General features: G+C 43.0%; 1 protein-coding gene across 1 annotated transcript in view; it reads left to right on the plus strand.

The window, feature by feature from the left end:
• LOC126183660 (zinc finger CCCH-type with G patch domain-containing protein) overlaps window positions 1-20,892 on the plus strand; it is a 166,962-nt gene that overhangs the window by 42,038 nt on the left and 104,032 nt on the right. Inside the window, exon 4 of the mRNA XM_049925805.1 lies at window positions 13,740-13,874. Within this exon, the coding sequence (XP_049781762.1) occupies window positions 13,740-13,874 (135 nt within the window). The remainder of the gene's footprint in view (window positions 1-13,739; window positions 13,875-20,892) is intronic.

Genomic DNA, 20,892 nt, shown 5'->3' on the forward strand with positions numbered 1-20,892 from the left:
CTTGTGGGGTGGCACTGTGCTTACTGGCCGAAGCAGAGATGTCGAAATTTTACTATTTCAGTTTGACCTCTGCCTCTTAAATAGTGGGGCTGCCACACTTTTTAGTGTGGCTCAAGGTAGTTACTCGACCATTGATTTATCAATTTGCAGCCCAGGACTTCTCCCATCTATCCACTGGAGAGCACATCATGACCTGTGTGGTAGTGACCACTTCACCATCTTCCTGTCACTGCCCCAGCATCAGGCCTACGGGTGTCTGCCTAGATGGGCTTTAAACAAGATGGACTGGGAAACTTTCACCTCTGCAGTCACCGTTGAATCTCCCCCACACAGTAACATTGATATGATGGTTGAGCAGGTAACTACAACAATTGTTTCTGTGGCAGAAAACGCGATCCCTCGCTCTTTAGGGTGCCCGAGGCGTAAGTCAGTCCCTCGGTGGTCGCCGGAAGTCGTTGAAGCAATTAAGGGGTGTCGGTGAGCTCTTCTGCGGCATAAGCGGCACCCTTCCCTGGAGCACCTCATAGCCTTTAAACGCCTCTGTGCCCGCGTTCACCAACTTATCAGACGACGGAAGAAGGAGTGTCGGGAGAGATAAATCTCGACCATTGGGTGCCGTACGTCACCTTCCCAAGTCTGGGCAAAGACGTCTTTTTGCATACCAGACTCCAACAGGTGTTCCCGATGTTACCATAAATGGCGTGTTATCTACCGACGCAAACACTATTACCGAGTACTTAATTGAGCACTTTGCTTGAGCCTCTGCATTGGAGAATTACCCCCCAGCCTTTTGCACTCTCAAATGGCAGCTGGAAGGGAACGTCCTCTCATTTACTAGAAGCCACAGTGAATCCTATAATGCTCCATTTACAGAGTGGGAGCTCCAATGCCCTCGCACATTGCCCCGTCACAGCTCCTGGGCCCGATCGGATCCACAGCCAGATGATTAAACATCTCTCATCTGACTAAAGCGACATCTCCTCGTCATCTTCAACTGGATCTGGTGCGATGGTGTCTTTCCATCACAATGGCGGGAGAGCACCATCGTACCGGTGCTCAAACCCGGTGAAAACCTGCTCGATGTGGATAGCTATCTGCGTATCAGCCTCACCAGCGTTCTTTGTAAGGTACTGGAGTATATGGTATGTCGGCGGTTGGATTGGGTCCTGGAGTCACTTGGCCTACTGGCTCCATGTCAGGGCATCTTCTGACAGGGTTGCTCTGCCATTGATAATCTTGTGTCCCTCGAGTATGCCATTGGAACAGCCTCTTCCAGACGCCAACATCTGGTTGCCATCTTTTTTGACAGTTGTAAAGCATACGAAACCACCTGGCGACATCATATCCTTGCCACATTGTACGAGTGGGGTCTCTGGGGCCCGCTCTCGATATTTATCCAAAACTTCCTGTCGTTCCGTGTCCAAGTTGGTGCCTCCCATAGTTCCATCCGTATCCAGGAGAATGGAGTCCCGCAGGGGTCTGTATTGAGTGTCTCTCTATTTTTAGTGGCTGTTATCGGTCTAGCAGCAGCTTCGGCCCCTCTGTCTCATCTTCTCTGTATGCAGACAACTTCTGAATTTCATAATGCTGCTCCAGTACTGTTGTTGCTGAATGTCACCTATAGGGAGCCATCCACAAGTTGCAGTCATGGGCTCTAGCCTACGGCTTCCAATTTTCAGCTGCAAAGTCGTGTGTCGTGCTCTTCTGTCAGCGTCGTACCATTCGTTTGGACCCAGAACTTTACCTTCGTGATAATCCACTCACTGTAGTGGAGACATATCGATTCTGAAGACTGGTTTTCAATGCTCGATTGACTTGGCTTCTTCATCTTCGTCAGCTTAAGTAGAAGTGCTGGCAGCACCTCAATGCCCTCTGTTGCCTGAGCAACACCAATTGGGGTGCAGATCGCTCTACACTGCTGCAGCTCTACAGAGCCCTTGACCAGTCCCGAATTGACTACGGGAGTGTGGTTTATGGTTCAGCAGTGCCCTCAGCTTTGCATTTACTCGACCTTGTGCACCACTGCAGCGTTCGACTAACGACAGGAGCTTTTAGGACGATTCCGGTGACCGGCGTGCTGGTGGAGGCTGGGATCCCTCCGTTGCAGATCAGACGTGCACAACTGCTCACCAGTTATGCAGCACACATTTGTAGTTCTCCTGAACATCCAAATTACAGTCTCCTTTTCCCACCCGCGGCAGTCCATCTCCCGCAGCAGCGGCCCAGGTCAGGGCTAACGATTGCGGTTCGCGTACAGTTCCTTCTCTCCGAACTGGAGTCCTTCCCTTTACCACCTCTACTTGTGGTCCGTTCACGTACGCCTCCACGGTGTACGCCTCGGCCGCAGCTTCATTTGGACCTTTCACGTAGCTCTGATGCTCTCCCTTGTCACTTCCTCTCGATTCTTGACGTGTTCCGGGGCTCAGCAATACCAGTACTGGAGCAGCATTATGAAATGCAGAAGTCATCTGCATACAGAGAAATGAGACGGAGGGCCTGACAGGTGCTGCTAGACCAATAACAGACACTAAAAATACAGAGACACTCAATACAGAGCACTGTTGGACTCCATTCTCCTATATATGAATGGAACTATGGGAGGCACCAACTTGGACGCGGAAAGTATGGTGCAGGAAGTTTTGGATAAAAATCGGGAGCGGGCCCCGGAGACCCCACTCGTACACCGACTGCTCAATGGCTGATGGTCACGTTGGCTTTGCCTACGTTCATGGCAGCCATATTGAACAGCATTCCTTACCCAATGGATACAGTGTATTCACTGCAGAGCTGATGACCATTTCTCGTGCACTTCAGTACCTCCGCTCATGACCTGGGGAGTCTTTCCTTTTGTGTACTGACTAATTGAACAGCCTGAAGACTATCAACCAGTGCTACCCTTGTCATCCTTTGGAGGCGTCCATCCAGGAGTCCATCTATGCTCTGGAATGGTCCAGTCGTTCGGTGATGTTTGTCTGGACCACTGGACACGTCGGAATCCCAGGAAATGAACTTGCTGACAGGCTGGCCAAACAGGATACACGGAAACCAATTCTGGAGATCGGCATCCCTGCAACTGATCTGCATTCATTATTACGCTGCAAGATTTTTCAGCTTTGGGAGACGGAATGGCAAAATCTCAGTACGCACAACAAACTGCGAGCCATTAAGGGGACCACGAATGTGTGGTAGTCCTCGATGAGGGCCTCTCGCAGGGACTCCGTGGTTCTCTGCAGGCTCCGCATTGGCCGTGCCTGGGCGACCCACGGCTACCTCCTGCGCCGTGAAGACCCAACTCAGTGTCAGTGCAGCACCCGGTTGACAGTGGCACGTATTCTTCTGCTGTGTCCTTCTTTGGCTGCCCTGCAACTTCATCTTCGTTTGCCAGACTCATTATCATTGATTTTAGCAGACAACGCCTCATCGGCTGATTTGGTTTTACGTTTCATCCGTGAGGGTGGGTTTTATCATTTGACCTGAATTTTAGCGCATATCCTTTGTCCCTCTGTGACCTCTACACTAGTGTTTTTAGAGTGGAGGTTTTAATGTGTTGCGGGGTGGCTAGCTTTTCCTTTTTATTTTCGTGGTCGGCCAGCCACTGTCATCTGCTTCCTTGTTTTACTCTCTTCTAACTGTTTCGTGCATCTATCTGTTGTTTTCTTCTCTTCTTTTGTTCCTTTTAGTGTTCGTTACCTTTCCTTCCTTCTTGTGATCTTTCCTTTCTTTCCGTTTTGTGTTATATGTCTCGTCTGTTTTATTCTCACACATGCGGCATTGTTTTATTAGGAACAAGGGACTGATGACCTCGTAGTTTGGTCCCTTCTCCCCTCTTTTAAACCAACCAATTAACCAACCAGCCACAATACACAATAGCCAAAACCTCTTTTTCAACTTGTGAATAGTTACACTGAGCTTTGGACAACACTTTTGATGTGAAAGCAATTGGCCTGTATTTATCTCCAATTCTTGCGAATGCACTGTACCGATTCCGTAAGAGGAAGCGTCAACTTGGTTTTTCAGGATCGAAGTGAACTAAGCATCGATCACTGAGCAATGTATCTTTTAAGTTTTTGATAAGCTGTTTGGCATTCATCTGTCCAAACAAAGGGGATATTCTTGCGACGCAAGCGATGCAGTGGAGTTGCTATTTGTGCAGCATTTGGTATGAACCGAATTTTCCCTATGACTGACTGCAATGCTGTGACTTGCGAGAAACTGACAAATCTCATATGGCTAACAAATGCGATTGAAGAGGATGTACACCTTGGCTGTTTATGACATGACCAAGGTACTACAACTCAGGTTTAAAAAATTCACACTTGTCCAGTCTACACTTCAGTCCTGCATCAGATAACACACGAAACAAAGAACGTAAATTTGCAATATGTTCTTCAGGTGTATGACCTGCTATGACAGTATCGTCCAAATAGTTCAAACAGTTTGGCACCTGTGCAGTCACCTGTTCCAAATACCGTTGGAAAATGGTGGGTGCGGAAGCACTGCCAGAAGGCAAACGCAATTATTTAAACAAGCCTTAATGAGAAGTTACGACACACACTTTTTGAGATTCTTCATCGAGCGGTATTTGAAGATACGCATTGCACAAATCAATTTTTGAAAAGTAGCATCCAGCACCTAATTTGTCCATGAGATCCTTTGGGTGTTGCAATGAATTAGTGTCAATGACAGTTTGTGGGTTGACTGTTGACTTAAAGTCAACACAGAGGCGAATGCGACCTGAAGGTTTGGGGAGCAAAACCAGTGGACTTGCCCATTGACTAGCTGATATGGGCGCAATAACTCCGCTATCTTGCAATTCCTTAAGTTCAGCAGCGACTTTGTCCCGTAATACAATGGGAACGGTTCTGGCCTAGCAAAATTTCAGTGGAGCACTATTTTTGAGAGTAATATATGCAACAAAATTGCTAGCTGTGCCTAAACCTTCGGAAAAGAGTTCCGGGAATTCTTTTAGCAAGCTAGCTACACTGTCTTTTGCATTGAATGCAGACTCTGGCAACACATTGTCCTAAATGTTAAAGTCAAACAAATCAAAAGAATCAAGGCTAAATATGTTCTCACACTCATGTGATCATAGCACTGTAAAAGTCACTGTTCGCATATGTGAGCGATACGTGGCAAGCAAAGTACATGTTTCGAGAATGGGAATGTCTTGTCCATTATAAGCCGTCAGTTGCATGCTAGTTTTAGACAGATGTTGGGAGCCTAACAGTTCATATGTGTGTCGATTGAGCAATGTGAGAGAGTCACTTGTGTCCAACTAAAATTCACACATTTCCCACAGATAAGTAAATGAACAAAAATTTCGTTTGACTGACTTATCACCAATGAAACTCCACTCTTGCTAGGTTTGCTAACACCTGTTGCAGATTTGGAACATACTGCATTAATGACATGGGCCTTGTGACGAGAATTTTGTGAGTGGGCTGAATTCTTATGTTTGTTCCATTGCAAACATATGGATTGCACATGTCCTTTCCTACCACAAGCGTAACACTGAGCCTCTGTGGAGGGGTAGTCTTGGCATTTGTGCCATGAATAACAATGAGGGCAAGACTTAATTTTGTCCACCTGTGTAGCGAACTGCTTACGCAGCATGGGAGGTTGTGTACTCATCGTGGCTAGCGCATGCCGCTGGTGCGGAATGGGGTGATCGCAAGCAAGGGACTCAACTTGGCAAATAGCTGGCTGCCGACAGGGCACTGGAATCGTACTGATCTAGTATTTGCAATACCTGCTGAAATGATTGATTGGACTGTTTCAAAATCTGTTCTCTCTAGTTTGACATCAGGTACATTGTACATGATCACATCACACAACATAATATCTGAACAGAAAGCACGGTAAGCACATTTGAATTCCTTGCCCTACCCTGCAAATCTGTTACCCACTCGCAATAAGTTTGTTCTGACTGTTTTTTGGAATTGAAGAATTGATACCTAGCTGCTGCCACATTCTCTTGTTGGTCATAATAGTTAGTTGGCGAGTCTATATCATTGTCATACGCGAGTTCACCCAGAGTGGCATTAGGAAAGAGTTTTTGAATTAATCTGAACACTGCACTTCCCACCGTGAATTATAGATAGGGAAGTTTCACAGTACCTGCAACATTGTGGGCTAGTAGATGCGCCCCAAATTGGTGTAACCACTCGAGCCATTCTTCTTCTTGTTCACAAAACTGTCGAAAAGGTGGTATAGCAGCTGTAGTAGGTGGTGCTTGTTCTGTTGGGTGCGCAGCGTTGGCCAGTAGCTGCTGCACCGTGTTGAGTAGTATAGATATTTGCTGCATCTGAAGCTGAAACATCTGCAGTAGCTATGTGGCATCCAACGCTTGTGGCTGTAACGTCTGAGCAGAGAGTGGGACAGGTGGCGTGGTCATGTTGGAAGACACAAATGCAGCAAACAGACAAAAATATTTACAAAGAAATTTTCTGCCATGTCCACCTGAAAACACAAATTAGCAAAAATGACAAGAAACTGTTAAAGCAGTAAGTGCACCTGCAAAGTAGGACAAGAGAGAAGTAAGGCGCCTGCAAAAAAACTTTCTGCAGCCATCGGCACGGAGTTTGTTTGGAAGTCCTCGACACCAAAATGTTGTGTCCTCGACGCCAAATGTGGTGTCTGGCCCACTCGTCTCGTATAGGGTATGTAAAGGATGCTGCATTCTCAGAATGCTATACAACAATGCAATCAAATAACATTAAAAGTTTTATTACAGTAAAGCAGATTTGACAATACTTAACTTGAATGTACTACATGTTGTCACAAACGATGGGTGACAGGCAATATAATTCAGAGTCCTTGGGTATATGAACTGTTTGACACACAGTTTATGGATCACTAATAACTGTTCTCTTAGCACTCTCTGCTAGGCCGTGCTAATACTCTGTGAATCTGCCTACTAATGTCCGGCCGAGGCTGGCAGGAGTGGCGCTTCTTGCAGAGGTCGCTCCTGTCGTGGCGCGGTCCTTGTCAGTGGGCTATTGGCTGACGTCGCCTCACTGCGTTCTTCCTCTTCGTTCTGGTGCTTGTGGTTATGCCAGAACGTTATCCATTGTCGTTACACATTGGTTTAAAGTCGAGCTAAATGTAGCAATTAAAATTCGTTCTTACGACAATTGAATGTGTGGAAATGGTTTAAAGTGAATCAAATAAATAAAAAATGCATTCTTATGATAAAATTGAAAACTCACTTTCAAAAATTTAGCTTCATTTGGATTTTATATCCAAAGAAAACATTTGAATTTTTTTTCGTGTGCCACTTGTATGTTTCAGACTTGTGCAAATTGGTTAAAATTTTGAGAGAAGGTAGACAATTACATGTAATTAATAGTCATCCTCAGGCGCGGCTCGTAATTAAAGGCTCTGAGGCGGAGCCGCCCCAAAATATATGTTGAAGTAAATTTCGAAAGAACGTATTACATAATTTAAATTATCAGGACGAATTTCGCATATTTCCCATTCCGATTAAAATTACGACGGTCAACGTTTTTGGAACTGTTTGTATCGATAGATGTTTTCCGAACGGTTAGTAGTGTTTAGGCTGCGCCTTGGAACGTCCGTAAGCTGCATGTAGTAGCGGTTTGGGGGCGTGGCTTCTACATAGTACTGCTCTTTATGGGCGACCCGAAGGCTCAGAGCTTGCAGCCTAAGGGTGTCATACCAACCACCACACATTTTTCAGGTTCCACTATCTATGTAATAAAGGAATGTAGAGTGGCCGAAACTTCGCTATCCAATCTCTGTCTCTGCACATCTCTACTACGCTTCGATGCGTCATTAATCGACGTTTAGTATTATTGTTTTGATAATATTTTACATAGTTGTTTTGTTTCTGCCATTGGCTATTTTATCCACATTTAGAATAAGTTTGCAAATATCCCGCCAGAGTGCACTACACTACAGTAACATACCAGTACTGCCATCTAGCGTGAGTTTCATAAGTGGTTAGAGGACAAAGCGCGCGAAATTTGTCCCGTTACCTTACTTTCCTTGCTTGCTGATGCTGACTGCATTTGTTGACACCGTGTGATATTAGCAAGTTTCTTTTTCGGAGTATATTTTGCAAGATTTTAGTGAGTTTTACTTGCTGGTGAATATCTGCGACATACCGCGAGTGTGAAACAAGCGCAGTATGAATTCAATGTGCAATTTAATAGGTAAAAACTTGGAACACGGCCATAGGATGAAAGTGAAAGAACTTGGTGCATCCAGACCCGCATTAAAGATCTCTCCGAAACGCGTCTTTTCATATGATTTGCTGCAAAGTGTCAGAAAATGTAATGATGACATATAAAAACACTAACCAAAGATTTTAACTCGAAGTTAGCTTCTAATGATATTTAATACCTGATTATAGAAGATACAGTACGTAAAATTATGGGTAGAGAGTGATCTGCCCACCCCCTCCCCCTGAATTTTTAGTTGTTTATGTCAGACTAATCTGTAGCGTAACCCGAGGTCTATGTTGGCTCCGACCGATAAATGCCGCAGCCTCCCCCAGTATAGAAACCACGAGCCGCGTCTGGTCATCCTGTTGTTTTGAGCTTTATATGTTGCCACACTATGAGCAACAAGGTTAGTAAGACAATAAAAAGACCTATTCTGGATCAGGTGTGACCCAAGTCTCTAAATATCTAATTTGGTTGCCAAGCTACAGCAGTCTAATGTCAGAATTATGGTATAGTAAAAGAAGGGAACCAGAATGAAAAATGCTCCTATCATATTACAGAAAAAGACAAATATGTCTCGAACAGAGTTAGGAATGTAACTTTTCGACTAATCTGGAAGCTTCAAAGACATTTTAATCAAAACATCTTGATATAAATGTGCTTTTTTATGAGTTAATCCTACTTTCCCAGAGCAGTGAGATCTCTGTAACTGCATGGTGTTGGCACACCTGCATCTTGCAATTTATAGGCTAAAGTTCCTGATACTGTGCCCAAAATCCAGAAAAAGGCCAGCTGTGGTAAACAGTATGGCTGAAGAGCATACATGTAATAGCTAAAAAGTATTTCTGGGGGTAGATTAAAAGCATGACTATGTTTTGATTTAAATGTCTTTGAAGTTGCCAAATAAGTCAAAAAGCTAGTTCCCTTTTTCACATCCCTTATTCTTCCCAGGACATATTCGCCTTTTTTGTGCTATAATAGGAGCATTTATCATTCTGGTGTAGGTACAGATGTAGACCATATGTAGGTGTACTAGTTTTGTCATTCAGTCAGTTGAAAACTTAATTTCATTATATTATAGCTTATTAGTAATGCCTGGAGTTTGTTGACATGTGATATTTCTTTCCTTATGTGCAGTGCATTGTTAAATAGTACTAAAAATCCTGAATATTCTGATTATGGGCATATCCCAGTGAATGTACTACTCAACTGTTTGTCTAGAAGAGTGATTACTCGTCCCCCACCCCCTCACTGGAATGACCCGTGGTTGACTACTGCCCTCTCTAATAAACTCCACAGTATCAAGGAGATAACTGCTGCATGGTGCTCTTCCTGCCATTTTTCCCAGAAAGAATCCACACCATTGTATGTCACTTGCCCATTGGTCATACAAAGACTAACCCACAGTTTTATTTTATCTACATCTACCTACTTAAATACTGTGCAAGTCACCTTACGGTGCGTGGTGGAGAATACCCTGTACAACTACTATTCATTTCTTTTCCTGTTCCACTCACATATAGAGTGAGGGAAAAGTGACTGTCTATATGTCTCCATATGAATCCTCATTTCTCATATTTTATCTTTGTGGTCCTTGTGCAAAATGTATGTTGGCGGCAGTAGGATCATTCTGCAGTCAGCTTTAAATGCTGGTTCTCTAAATTTTCTCAGTACTGTTCCTAGAAAGGAACGTCACCTTCCCTCCAGGGATTCCTATTTGAGTTCCCAAACAGGCTCAGTAACATGTGTGTGTTGTTTGAACTTAACTGGTAACAAATCTACCAGCCTGCCTCTGAATTGCTTCAATGTATTCCTTTAATCTGACCTGGTGTGGATCCAAAACACTCGAGCGGTACTCTAGAATAAGTCACACTAGCGTCCTAAAATTCTTCCAGTAACCCGAAGTCCACCATTTGCCTTACCTACCACAACTGTCACATGCTTGTTCCATTTCCTGTCACTTTGTGACATTACGTCCAGATATTTAGATGACATGACTGTGTCAATCAGGACACTAATAAAGCTGTATCCAAACATTATGGGTTTGTTTTTCCTACTCATCCACATTAACTTAAATTTTTCTACATTTAGAGCCAGCTGCCATTCATCACACCAACTAGAAATTGTGTGTAAGTCATCTTGCATCTTCTTACAGTTGTTCATCATTGACACCTTCCCGCACACCACAGCATCATCAGCAAATGACTGCAGATTGCTGCTCACCTTGCCTGCCAGATCATTTATGTATATAGAAAATAATAGCAGTCCTATCATCCTTCCCTGTGGCATTGCTGACAATATCCCTGTCTCTGATGAACGCTCACCATCAAGGACAACATACTGGGTTCTAGTACTTAGGAAGTCTTGGAACTACTACATATCTGGAAATGTATTCTGTATGCTTGTGCCTTCACTGATGTCTGCGGTGGAGTACTGTGTCAAATGCTTTTCGGAAATCTATGAATATGAAATCTGCCTGTTGCCCTTTGTTCATAGTTCACAGTATATCATGTGAGAAAGAGCAATCTTGAGTTTCACACATGCAATGCTTTCTGGGAGGTTTTCGGTCTCCAGAAAATTTAATATATTCGAACTCAGAATATGTTCTAGAATTCTGCAGCAATCTGAAATTAAGGATATTGGTCTGTGATTTTGCAGGACTGCTCTTGTACCCTCCTTATATACAGGAGTCTTTTTCCAGTTTCCTGGGAGTTTGTGGTGGGTGAGAGATTTGCGATAAATGCGAGCTAAGTAAAGAGCCAGTGCCATAGGCAACTCTTTGTGAAACTGAATTGGTATCAAAATGTTTCAATTGGCTCTAAGCACTATGGGACTTAACATCTGAGGTCATCTGTCCCCTAGACTTAGAACTACTTAAACCTAACTAACTTAAGGACATCACATCATGCCCGAGGCAGGATTCGAACCTGCGACTGTAGTAGCAGCGCGGTTCCGGACTGAAGCGCCTAGATCCACTCAGCCACAGCTGCCGGTGAATTCGTATCATATCTGGACCAGGCAGCTTATTTGTTTCAACTCTTTCAATTGTTTTTCTACGCCAGAGTGCTTATCACTTTGTCATCGACACAGGACTCTGTGCAATGATCAAATTATGGTATGTTTCTACAATTCTCCTGCATGAATGATTTCTTAAGTGCAGAATTTAAAAACTCCAGCTTTCGTTTTGCTGTATTCAACTACCACAGCCGACTGGTCAGTGAGTGGGAGAGACCAGAATTTTCTTAGGTTCTCAGCCAGATCTTTTGCTAAGGTATGACAGTGGTAGCTGTTGTACGCTTCACACAGAGATCTTTTCGCAGGTGCACAAATCTCTTCTAACCTATTCCTATCGCCATCTGTGTGTTCTCTTTTGTATCAAGAGTGCAATAGCCTCTGCTTCCTCAACATTTTCCGAATTTTATTGCTAAACTACGGTGGTTTTTTTCCATCCTTAATGCACTTACTAGGCACATACTTATCCAGAGCACGATTTACAGTCTGTTTAAACTTGGCCCACAATTCCTCTATGTTCATTATACTGGAAGTAAATGATTGCATTTCATTGTAAGATGCTAACAACTACTTATCTGCTCTTTCTAGTAGAAGCACACCCTTAGGCTTCTTGACTGATTTATTAACTTTTGTAATCATAGTCGCTATGATGACATCTTGATCACTAATCCCTGTCTCAATACTGATTCCATCCATAAGGTCCAGCTTGTTTGTAGCTACTAGGTCTAAGATATTTCCATGTGTATGGGCTGCTGGACTAGCTGCTCAAGACACTTTTCAGAAAATGAGTTCACAAATACTTCACAAGACTATGTGTCTGCAGTGAATCTATATTCTATACTCTCTACTCCATACTCAGTAGGTTAAAGTCACCTCCAACTTGTATTACATGACCTGGGTATCTACACGCTACCAACCATAGTCTTTCTTTGAATGACTTTAGAACTGTCACTGTGAAATTTAATGTAACGACTCTCCTCCACATCGTAAATGTGGATCATTACAGACAGTAGCTCATATCTTGGGGGGTTGTCCCCTCTTTCTGGCCTTCCTGTGTATGAAAAGAGTTTGACCTGGGGGTATGATGTTCGCCATGCACTTGGTTACGTTATATCATGTTTATTGTTTGGGATCAGTGATGAGTGGGATTTTGGGGGGGGGGGGGGGGATAAAACATTTAGGGCATATTAATGCATTAATAAAAAGTAGTGGAAATCATAAACATATAAACAACATACTTAATCTTAGTTAATTAGATAAAACTAATATCGCAACATTATTAAGTTGTGCCCAGTCATGACAACACAGTAAACATGATCTGTTTGTTTCTGTAATATTGCAGCATCATTGGTAAAATTTTGCATTACCCACCACTGACCCTAACAGTGTGAAATCAGTAGCTATGCTCAATTCTGATGAAGAAATCAGGTGAGTCAATCGTGAATTTATGCAGCAGTTAAATAAATGATTACTCTATGCAGGGATCATCTCGGCAACTGTCTGAAGTTGTGAAATTAGGGAAGATATGAGCCAGATTGGTCTACCAGGCTTTTCCTGGATATTATTACATTCTTCCACTGTTGTGGCACTTCATTGGATATCAGAGTAATTTGGTACGAGACAAGAGTATGAGGAATATTCTATTTCAGATTATGTTTCTGAACCTCTGTGTCCATGGAGGGATTCAAGATATTTGGAATACCAGTGAATATGTTCAGTCATAAAATTGATGCTTTCGTACTGTTGCACATCAGAGCAATGCATAGCCAAAATGATGATGAAACTTATGCAATGCCCAGATTAATTTTTGGAGGCTACAGTGTAATACAATATGCCATCGCATTGCTCAGTAGTAGATTTCTGTGGCCTAAAAAGAGCCTGTATCGGAATAATTCGTTATTGGGGAGGAACGACTAGTTGCAAATAATAATTAATTAATCAATAACTCAGTTGTATTGTCGTCTTTCCAACCAATAACTCATATGGAAGGTATTTAGTTACAAAAATATGGTAGTTTCTCAAAATGCAGAGACTTCTGTTAAACATTACCATGTTTTAGTTGAAGAACTTTTATTGTGCAGTGAGGTTGTCTGTCTTCTGTTGACAGTTTGGTGTATGTTTTAAAATTTTGTATTTTATCAGAGTTTGTCTAAACAAGTGGGTGCCAAGAAAGATTTCATTTAATCTGTGTTCCGACTGATGCACTGTGTCTTTTCCCTTAAGAGTAGCTGTGATCAGCTAGAAACAAGTATCTATTGTAATGTTTCTCTTTATTATGCTTCCTCCTTTCTCTTTCCTCTTGTGTTGGCATAATAAAACAAATATATTAATTGTATTTTTCCTGTAACTTGTACTATATTCCAGTTTTTATGTATAAATATATTAACTTACCATTTGTTCAGTGTTTCTTAGCCTTTTTGAATTGGTTTTGTTTCATTTTAACCTGACACAAAGATTTCCTTTTTGTTTTTCTTTCTATGTATTTCTTGTACCAATTTCCACATCTGTATGCTCTTTACTAATGAATGTATGCGTTTACAGGAAGATTTCCGGTCTCTTGAGGGCCTGAAATGTCAGGCACCTTATAATCATGCATGGGGCAGCTGTAGTTACCATAATGCGATTATATCTGGAGTTGAAAGTATGGAGGACACTAATTCAATAGATGCAATTCAGGTGAGATACTAATTTATTTATTGGAAATCATGTTGTGTACAGTAGCTAAATTTCATATAACAATGTTACTTTGCTTAACATGACTACTTGTGTTATTATCCTTGACAAAAGTTTATTTTGTTATAAAGTGATCAGATTCACCTGCAAAATTTAAAAGTGGGCTCGTAAATGAGAGGCAACACTTACTACTGAAATCAGGCTTTTCATATGGACACAGCACAAAGCACAGAAGAAGCTGAAACAGAGATCATTGCTATTTATACATAACTTTAAAGTCTATAGATCCAACAAACATTATGTTAACATGAAGGCTCCGAAAATTATACTGTCAGGAGCTGGGAATGTAATGTCACTAGTCAGTGGCCACACAGTGTGATGTACAATTTGCTGCATTGCACCATATCCTGAGGAAACAATAAACTGCTGTTTCAAAGTTGACAGCAATATCCTGACTCTGGATCCGGTCAAAGACACTTCAAATGATGGTACTGTACCATCTACCCATTGTCTTACCCTGAGATATTCAAATACATTCACTAGCAGTGAAGCTTCATAGTTGTCAAGCACTTGTTCGGATGTTTTCCTTGGTAGTCCTCAATCGTGACCTGTGCCTCAGAACTGTAATATATTAGCACTGTATCTCTGCACTTTCATCTTTTTGGTGTAGGATCTTAGTTCTAGGATAGTCCTAGGCTTTGCGTGTGAAGTACAACACTTGGCACAAGATTCATACTGGGCCAAAGTAGTTTTTTAGTAATTTTTCTCATAGCCTGACATTCCCAACAGACTTAAAAATCTCTACCAAATCACAAGGACATTATGTTAGTGGAGGGTAGTTGCTGTAATGAAGCTCCTGGTCCTTATCTGGGACATACAAAGTTTATGTATGGGCCAGTTGTCTTCCAACTTCATTTATTGTGATGAGCTGTTTCATGTAATCGTTCCAAGTATAGTCAACCTGAAATAAAAATGGATGTCAATTGTTTTCCTTCAGCTTTGTCACCCAGAGGCAGAAAGAACAGTGTGAGACCTGTAGTACCTTGTTTTGATGTGTTTTATGAATTTCTCAACATGTGGTATCATGGTATCATATTCTAGTCTCTCTGTTCAGTGTTAATATTGCGACGAGCTGAGATGCATATAGTTGTGGTGTGGGGGTTAGCATTCTTGGCTGGCATGTTGTGGGTCACCAGTTCAAACCTAACCATTAGAAATTATTTGTTACTTATTATCTATTACTTCTGGAAGATTCTTGAAATATGTTATGTTTGTAATGTTTGTGTATTCTGGAATATTAGATACTTGTACAATTAGCGTCGTTCTCCATCCAGGATGTCAGTTCTGTTCTGATTGAATGATGGTATTGGTAATAAACATGCTTACTGTACTAAGTTTTGAACTTCATTGACGACTCTGCCTTCAAATTTGGACTTAATTGTGGTTTTTATGGGACAATATATATGGAAACATAATGATAAAATGTTTCATAAGGTCATTTGTCTATGGGTGATAGGACTTTGTCAGCCTGTGTGCAAAACTGCACTGTGGAATTGCCTTTAGCAATAGTCTTTACTGAAAAACTTTTCTGCAATCATTACATGTGGGTGTTGAAGTAGGCCTTCCACAAATAACGTCGCAATATCTGGAGTTTCAGCTGGTAACAACATAACAGGCAGCACAATCAAAGCACACTATTTCCCATTGATTTACATTTGTTGCATTTAGAAACCTAACCCAAGAGAGTAATTCCAATTCAGTGGAAAGGTGATACTCTAGGCAGTAATTATTGTGTTGGCAGAAGAGCCAACACCGTGTTGCTAGAGGAGGCCGAAATGCACGCCTTTAAGCTCACGTAGGCTGGCGTGAGGTCTGGAAAATGACAATGTAATTAATATAGCCAATAAGGTACGTTGCTGCTGGAATACTTAACTTTAATCCATAATTGGTGTACATCGCTCTTGACTGTACAGGTTTTACAATCTCAATATTAACTGGTAATGGCGCCTTGCTAGGTCGTAGCAAATGACGTAGCTGAAGGCTATGCTAACTATCGTCTCAGCAAATGAGAGCGTAGTGGTCAGTGTAGCATCGCTAGCAAGTCGTCTGTCCAACTGGGGCGAGTGCTAGGAAGTCTCTCTAGACCTGCCGTGTGGCGGCGCTCGGTCTGCAATCACTGACAGTGGCGACACGCGGGTCCGACGTATACTAGCGGACCGCGGCCGATTTAAAGGCTACCACCTAGCAAGTGTGGTGTCTGGCGGTGACACCACAGTAATTAGGTCACATACCTCTGCTACAGTTATTTCCCAGAGTAACTTGTATATTACCTGATAGCTATTAGTCTTGCTGCTGAATTTTGTTTGATCATGTAGGCGGTAGTGTCCAGAGATAAACACTAGTGGTCTGAAGTCTTCTGGCTTCTATCAGTACAGAGCTAGGGTACCAAGATATAAAGGAAAAAAGTTTACATACTGTTATTTTCAGATTCAGAATGTGAAATACTTTACATCACCATTGACATGAGAATTCCTGCATAATATTAAAATTAATTGATTGAGCACATTCAGCAGTGCAAAACAGATATGCTGGTTTCTGAACTAACAACAACTCTTGAGAGAGTATTCCAAAAATGCTCTGTATCATTCAGGTTTGGGAATCTAGCTGTCAGCCTCATGTGCTGAGTTATTTGATATGGTATTGAAGATATTCATTTGTAAGGGGAACCCTCCATGGTTCTCTCTCTCTCTCTCTCTCTCTCTCTCTCTCTCTCTCTCTCTCTCTCTCTCTCTCACACACACACACACACACACACACACACACACACACACACACACACACACACACCCCAACCATGCCTTGCTCAAAACCACCACTTCCATGGATTACTTGATGATATGTTAACAAACCAAATCAAAACAAATCTACTGTTACAAAGACTCGTCTATGAAGAGAAGGGCTCTCTATTGATGTATGTTTACATGTCGGCATGCTCACTACTAATAGTCTTTACTTTATTATCAGAGGTGAGCTGTACACAGGTGACTTGTAATACCTCCCATTCTTAAAGCCTCCTGCATACATGACTGCAGCAAAGTCACACTGTTGTAACTCACAACATAAATAACATTGCAGCACATCAGTCAGTTGACAGTTCAATATTGATACTAATGTTCCAAACGTAGTACACAGTCCAAAAGAACAAGCCACAAGCATAATTCAGCAGAGATGAGTCCATGCACAATACTGTGAGTGAAGACAAAACAGGCCGAGTGACTTATGGTGGCTACATAAATAGATAACCATAGTGAAGCCTGGCACAGGTGGCACTACAGGGGTGCATGTGCAGACGTCCTGCACAGAAGATTTGCAGTGGTGTCTTTCTCTGGTGGCTGAGCCCCTTGATAGCAGAAGTGGAAAAATCACACAAGTCATAACTGTGGCCGGCCAGTGGTTGCAGTTTGATGGCTTTTGATGCCCACCACAGAAGAGTTGGTGGTACCGTGGGTTACCGAAGTCCTGACGCCGTACAGGGATGAAGGGTAACATTCTGTGGTGTGGCCGCACATCCGGCAGGAGGCTGAGAGGTGTGCCAGACAAGATCGATGTCCGTACAAGCTTCAGAGGGCACGCAGGATTAACCGGCTCCCAGTCACCCCACATGGTGAGAGAGTTATGGCTAGAAGGAGCTTATGTGGTGACAGCATCTGGGTCATAGCAACGTGGAGGAGGGCACTGCATTTCTACATCTGATTCTAAGGGTTGAGAGCACTCCAGATGGAGGTGCTGCTCGGGAAGGTCTGACGGCGGTTCATGCTGTGACTCCACTGACACCTGGTCTGCAGTAGGTGGCCTAGAAAAGGAGAGTGATGAGTGCACGGCTGGGGGCAACATGCTGATTGAAGAGAAGGGGTTAAGAAAGGCTCCAGAGCTGGGGCAGGAGAAAAAGGAGATGGGGAAGGAGATAAATGTCATGCGGTGTCACTGCGAGGAGTGTCTTAGAGCATGATTGACGACGGAGGTGGGTTACCACCCTGCCACAGCTGGTTTTCGTGATGAGTCACCATCCTGTTATCCACATCCAAGGTGAACAAATGGTGGCCCCATTGCTACTGGATGGCATCAGGACCAACCAGTTTTTCCTGACACACAAAACTCAGTGCCCATACCCAGGTGTCCATCGTGAAGGGTGGAGATGGTGGAGCGAGTGGCACAGTTGCTGTCAGCAGCAGGAGGTGTAGGAGAATGCATGAGTGGTGACAGTGGATTAGCTCTGTTGGATTCTTCTCCCCAACTGTTGTAGCTCTGTATGAACTCATAAAAAAGGTTAAAGCATCATCTGTAGACGATTTGTCAACATATTTCTTCATGTGGGTTTTGAAAGGCAGAAAAGTGTCTTAGCATCCCCATTGGACTGAAGGGTGGAAAGGTGATGGTGTGATGTGTTGAATGCCATTCTGGCAGCAGAAAGTGTCAGAAAACTGCACTCCTATGCCTTTTATCTGACAAAATCATGCAGGGGAGGCTCTCCATGGTGAAAATTCAGGTGAGTACCTTAATAATGGCCTTCAGACTGGTGGAACAGCAGTTAACAATGTAGGGAAATCTGGGATAAGTATTGATGACTATTAACTAGGTGATGTCCAGAAAGGGGCCAGTCAAATCGTGGTGAATCCTCTCCCAAGTGTGCAAGAGCACAAGCCAGGGCAAGAAAGACTGGGGAGGTGCTTCCCGCTATGCTTCGCATTTAGACAGCTCCAGATAAACTGCTGAATTTGCCTGTAAATTTCATTCCAGTAGACAAAGCGTCTGGCTAATATCTCGGTAACTCGGTGCAAGATATATCCCAATGTCCGTGGTGCAGGAGACATTGAATATCTGGTCGAAGGTGTGGAGAGTTTTGGTGTGTTGTTAACAAAACGATGTCAGTCACAAGAATGAGCTTATGATGGAGGTGAAAATAGTGCTTTAGGGGGTTAGTGTTCCAACCAGGGATCCGGTCTGACCATCTCTGCAGAATCTTAATGATGCATGGCACCTGCAATTTGTGAGCTGTTTGTGGGAAAGTGGTCCGTGACTTGTTGGTCCTCATCATTTAATTTGAAACAATGGGTCTTATCTTAATCAAATGCTGGATCAGGGTATTTAGTAGGTGGAACAGGGCATTAGAATTTGCATTCTGAATAGTGTTTTGGAAGTGTATCTCGTAGTTATATCTGCTGAGAAAATCAGCCCATCACTAGAGCTGGCAGACTACTGAATTGGACAGGTTAGAGGGCGGGTCAAAGAGTGATGTTAAAGGCTCATGAGCAGTGATTAAATGGAACTTGGTTCCATAGAGAAAAACCTGAAACTGTTTTAATGCAGAAATGATCGCAAGTGCTTCCTTTTCAATCTGGGAACTCTTCTTCTGGGTGGTGTTTAGTGTTTTTGGAACATAAACTTGACTGTTCAGAGCCATCGGCATTATTGTGTACTAATACAGCCTTACAGACACGTCAGCAGCTTCCGCCGGCTGCCTCCCCGGCTGGAAAGTGGCGATGCAAGATGCAGATAGTAAGGCCTATCTGAGGATCTGGAATGCCTGTTCATATTCTGTTGACCAGGAAAATAAGACCCATTTGATGATAAAGCTGTTCAGCAGGTAAGCAATCTCTGTAGCATTGGGAATGGGTTTACTATAATAAGGGATTTTTCCAAGGAAAGATTGTAGCTCCTTCAAGTTGGAAGGGTGGAGGAGGACTGTCATCACTTCCACGCACTTCTTTGTAGACTGAAGTCCCTCCTGAGAGATGATGTGGCTGAGGTATTCCACTGACAGTTGAAAGAATAAGTATTTTTCCAGATTACATTTGAGGCCAATAGCTTGTAGAGTGTGGAACAGTTTCCTGAGGTTCTGTAGATGTTCCTCTGCTGTGGCCACAGTGACAACAATGTTGTTAAAATAATGAATGCATCCTAGAACATCTGTAAACAATTGTTTGCAGGGTCTTCTGCCTTAGGCCAAAAAGGCCTCCTGCCATTTCTATCCTTCAAAGTGGTGTTGCAAGAATTGTTGAAAAATAGCCTCTCTGGACAAGCCTAACAGCTGCTACTGCTGTGCTGGGTCCATTTTAACACAACTTTACACTAGGTTCAACCACTATTGCCACCACTTATGTTGTAACTTGCAGCATAAATAATAGTGTGGCACATCAGTCAGCTGATATATTTAACAATTCAAGTTTGATACAAGTAGATTTACAGTGGTGCCTCTCTCTGGCAACTGAGCCCGGCAGTAGCAGAGGCAGAAGAAGCAGATGATGATGCACAGTTATCAGCGTCTGTACAAATTCCCAATGTTTATACAGTCCAATCTTGCCACGTTCACATATGGTGATGAAATGATGAGGACAATACAAACACCCAGTCCCCATGCGGAGAAAATCCCCAACCTGCCGGGAATCGAACCCAGGACCCCGTGATCCAGAGGGAGCACTGCTAGCCACTAGACCACGAGCTGCAGACAGAAGAATCAGATGAGTTATAACTGTGGCCAGCCGGCAGCAGCAGTATCAGTGGCTTTTGATGCCCGCCGATAGGGGTGGTATCTGCATGGGTTACCACACCCACCAACAGTTGTGATGACGTGTTTCTTCAAATACAGAAAAGTAAATATTGATCGTCAGCATTTGATATAGGACTTAGCCATTATTAATTATAGCCACACTATATAACAACAAAAGAATGAGTGTCAAAGTACTTGGCATCTTTGTGTTTTACCTCCAGTCTCTGGGTGGGGGGGAGTGGGAGGCAATGCTAGCCTTGTATGTAGCATTCAGAAAGCTGTATGTACTCTTGGCTCACACCTAAGGTCAAGGTTTCACAAAACTTGGCTACATAATGGAGATCTGGTAATCCCAGAGTTCCTGAGCAAGGGTCTAGAGACTGATGCTTGTCTTCTATTACTGTAAGCCATTGCCATGTTTTAGCAGTCACTATGCAGCAGGACAGTGGAAGGTACCAGCCTGTATAAAAAAAT

Source organism: Schistocerca cancellata, chromosome 4 (genome assembly GCF_023864275.1).
Source record: "Schistocerca cancellata isolate TAMUIC-IGC-003103 chromosome 4, iqSchCanc2.1, whole genome shotgun sequence".
NCBI lineage: Eukaryota > Metazoa > Arthropoda > Insecta > Orthoptera > Acrididae > Schistocerca > Schistocerca cancellata.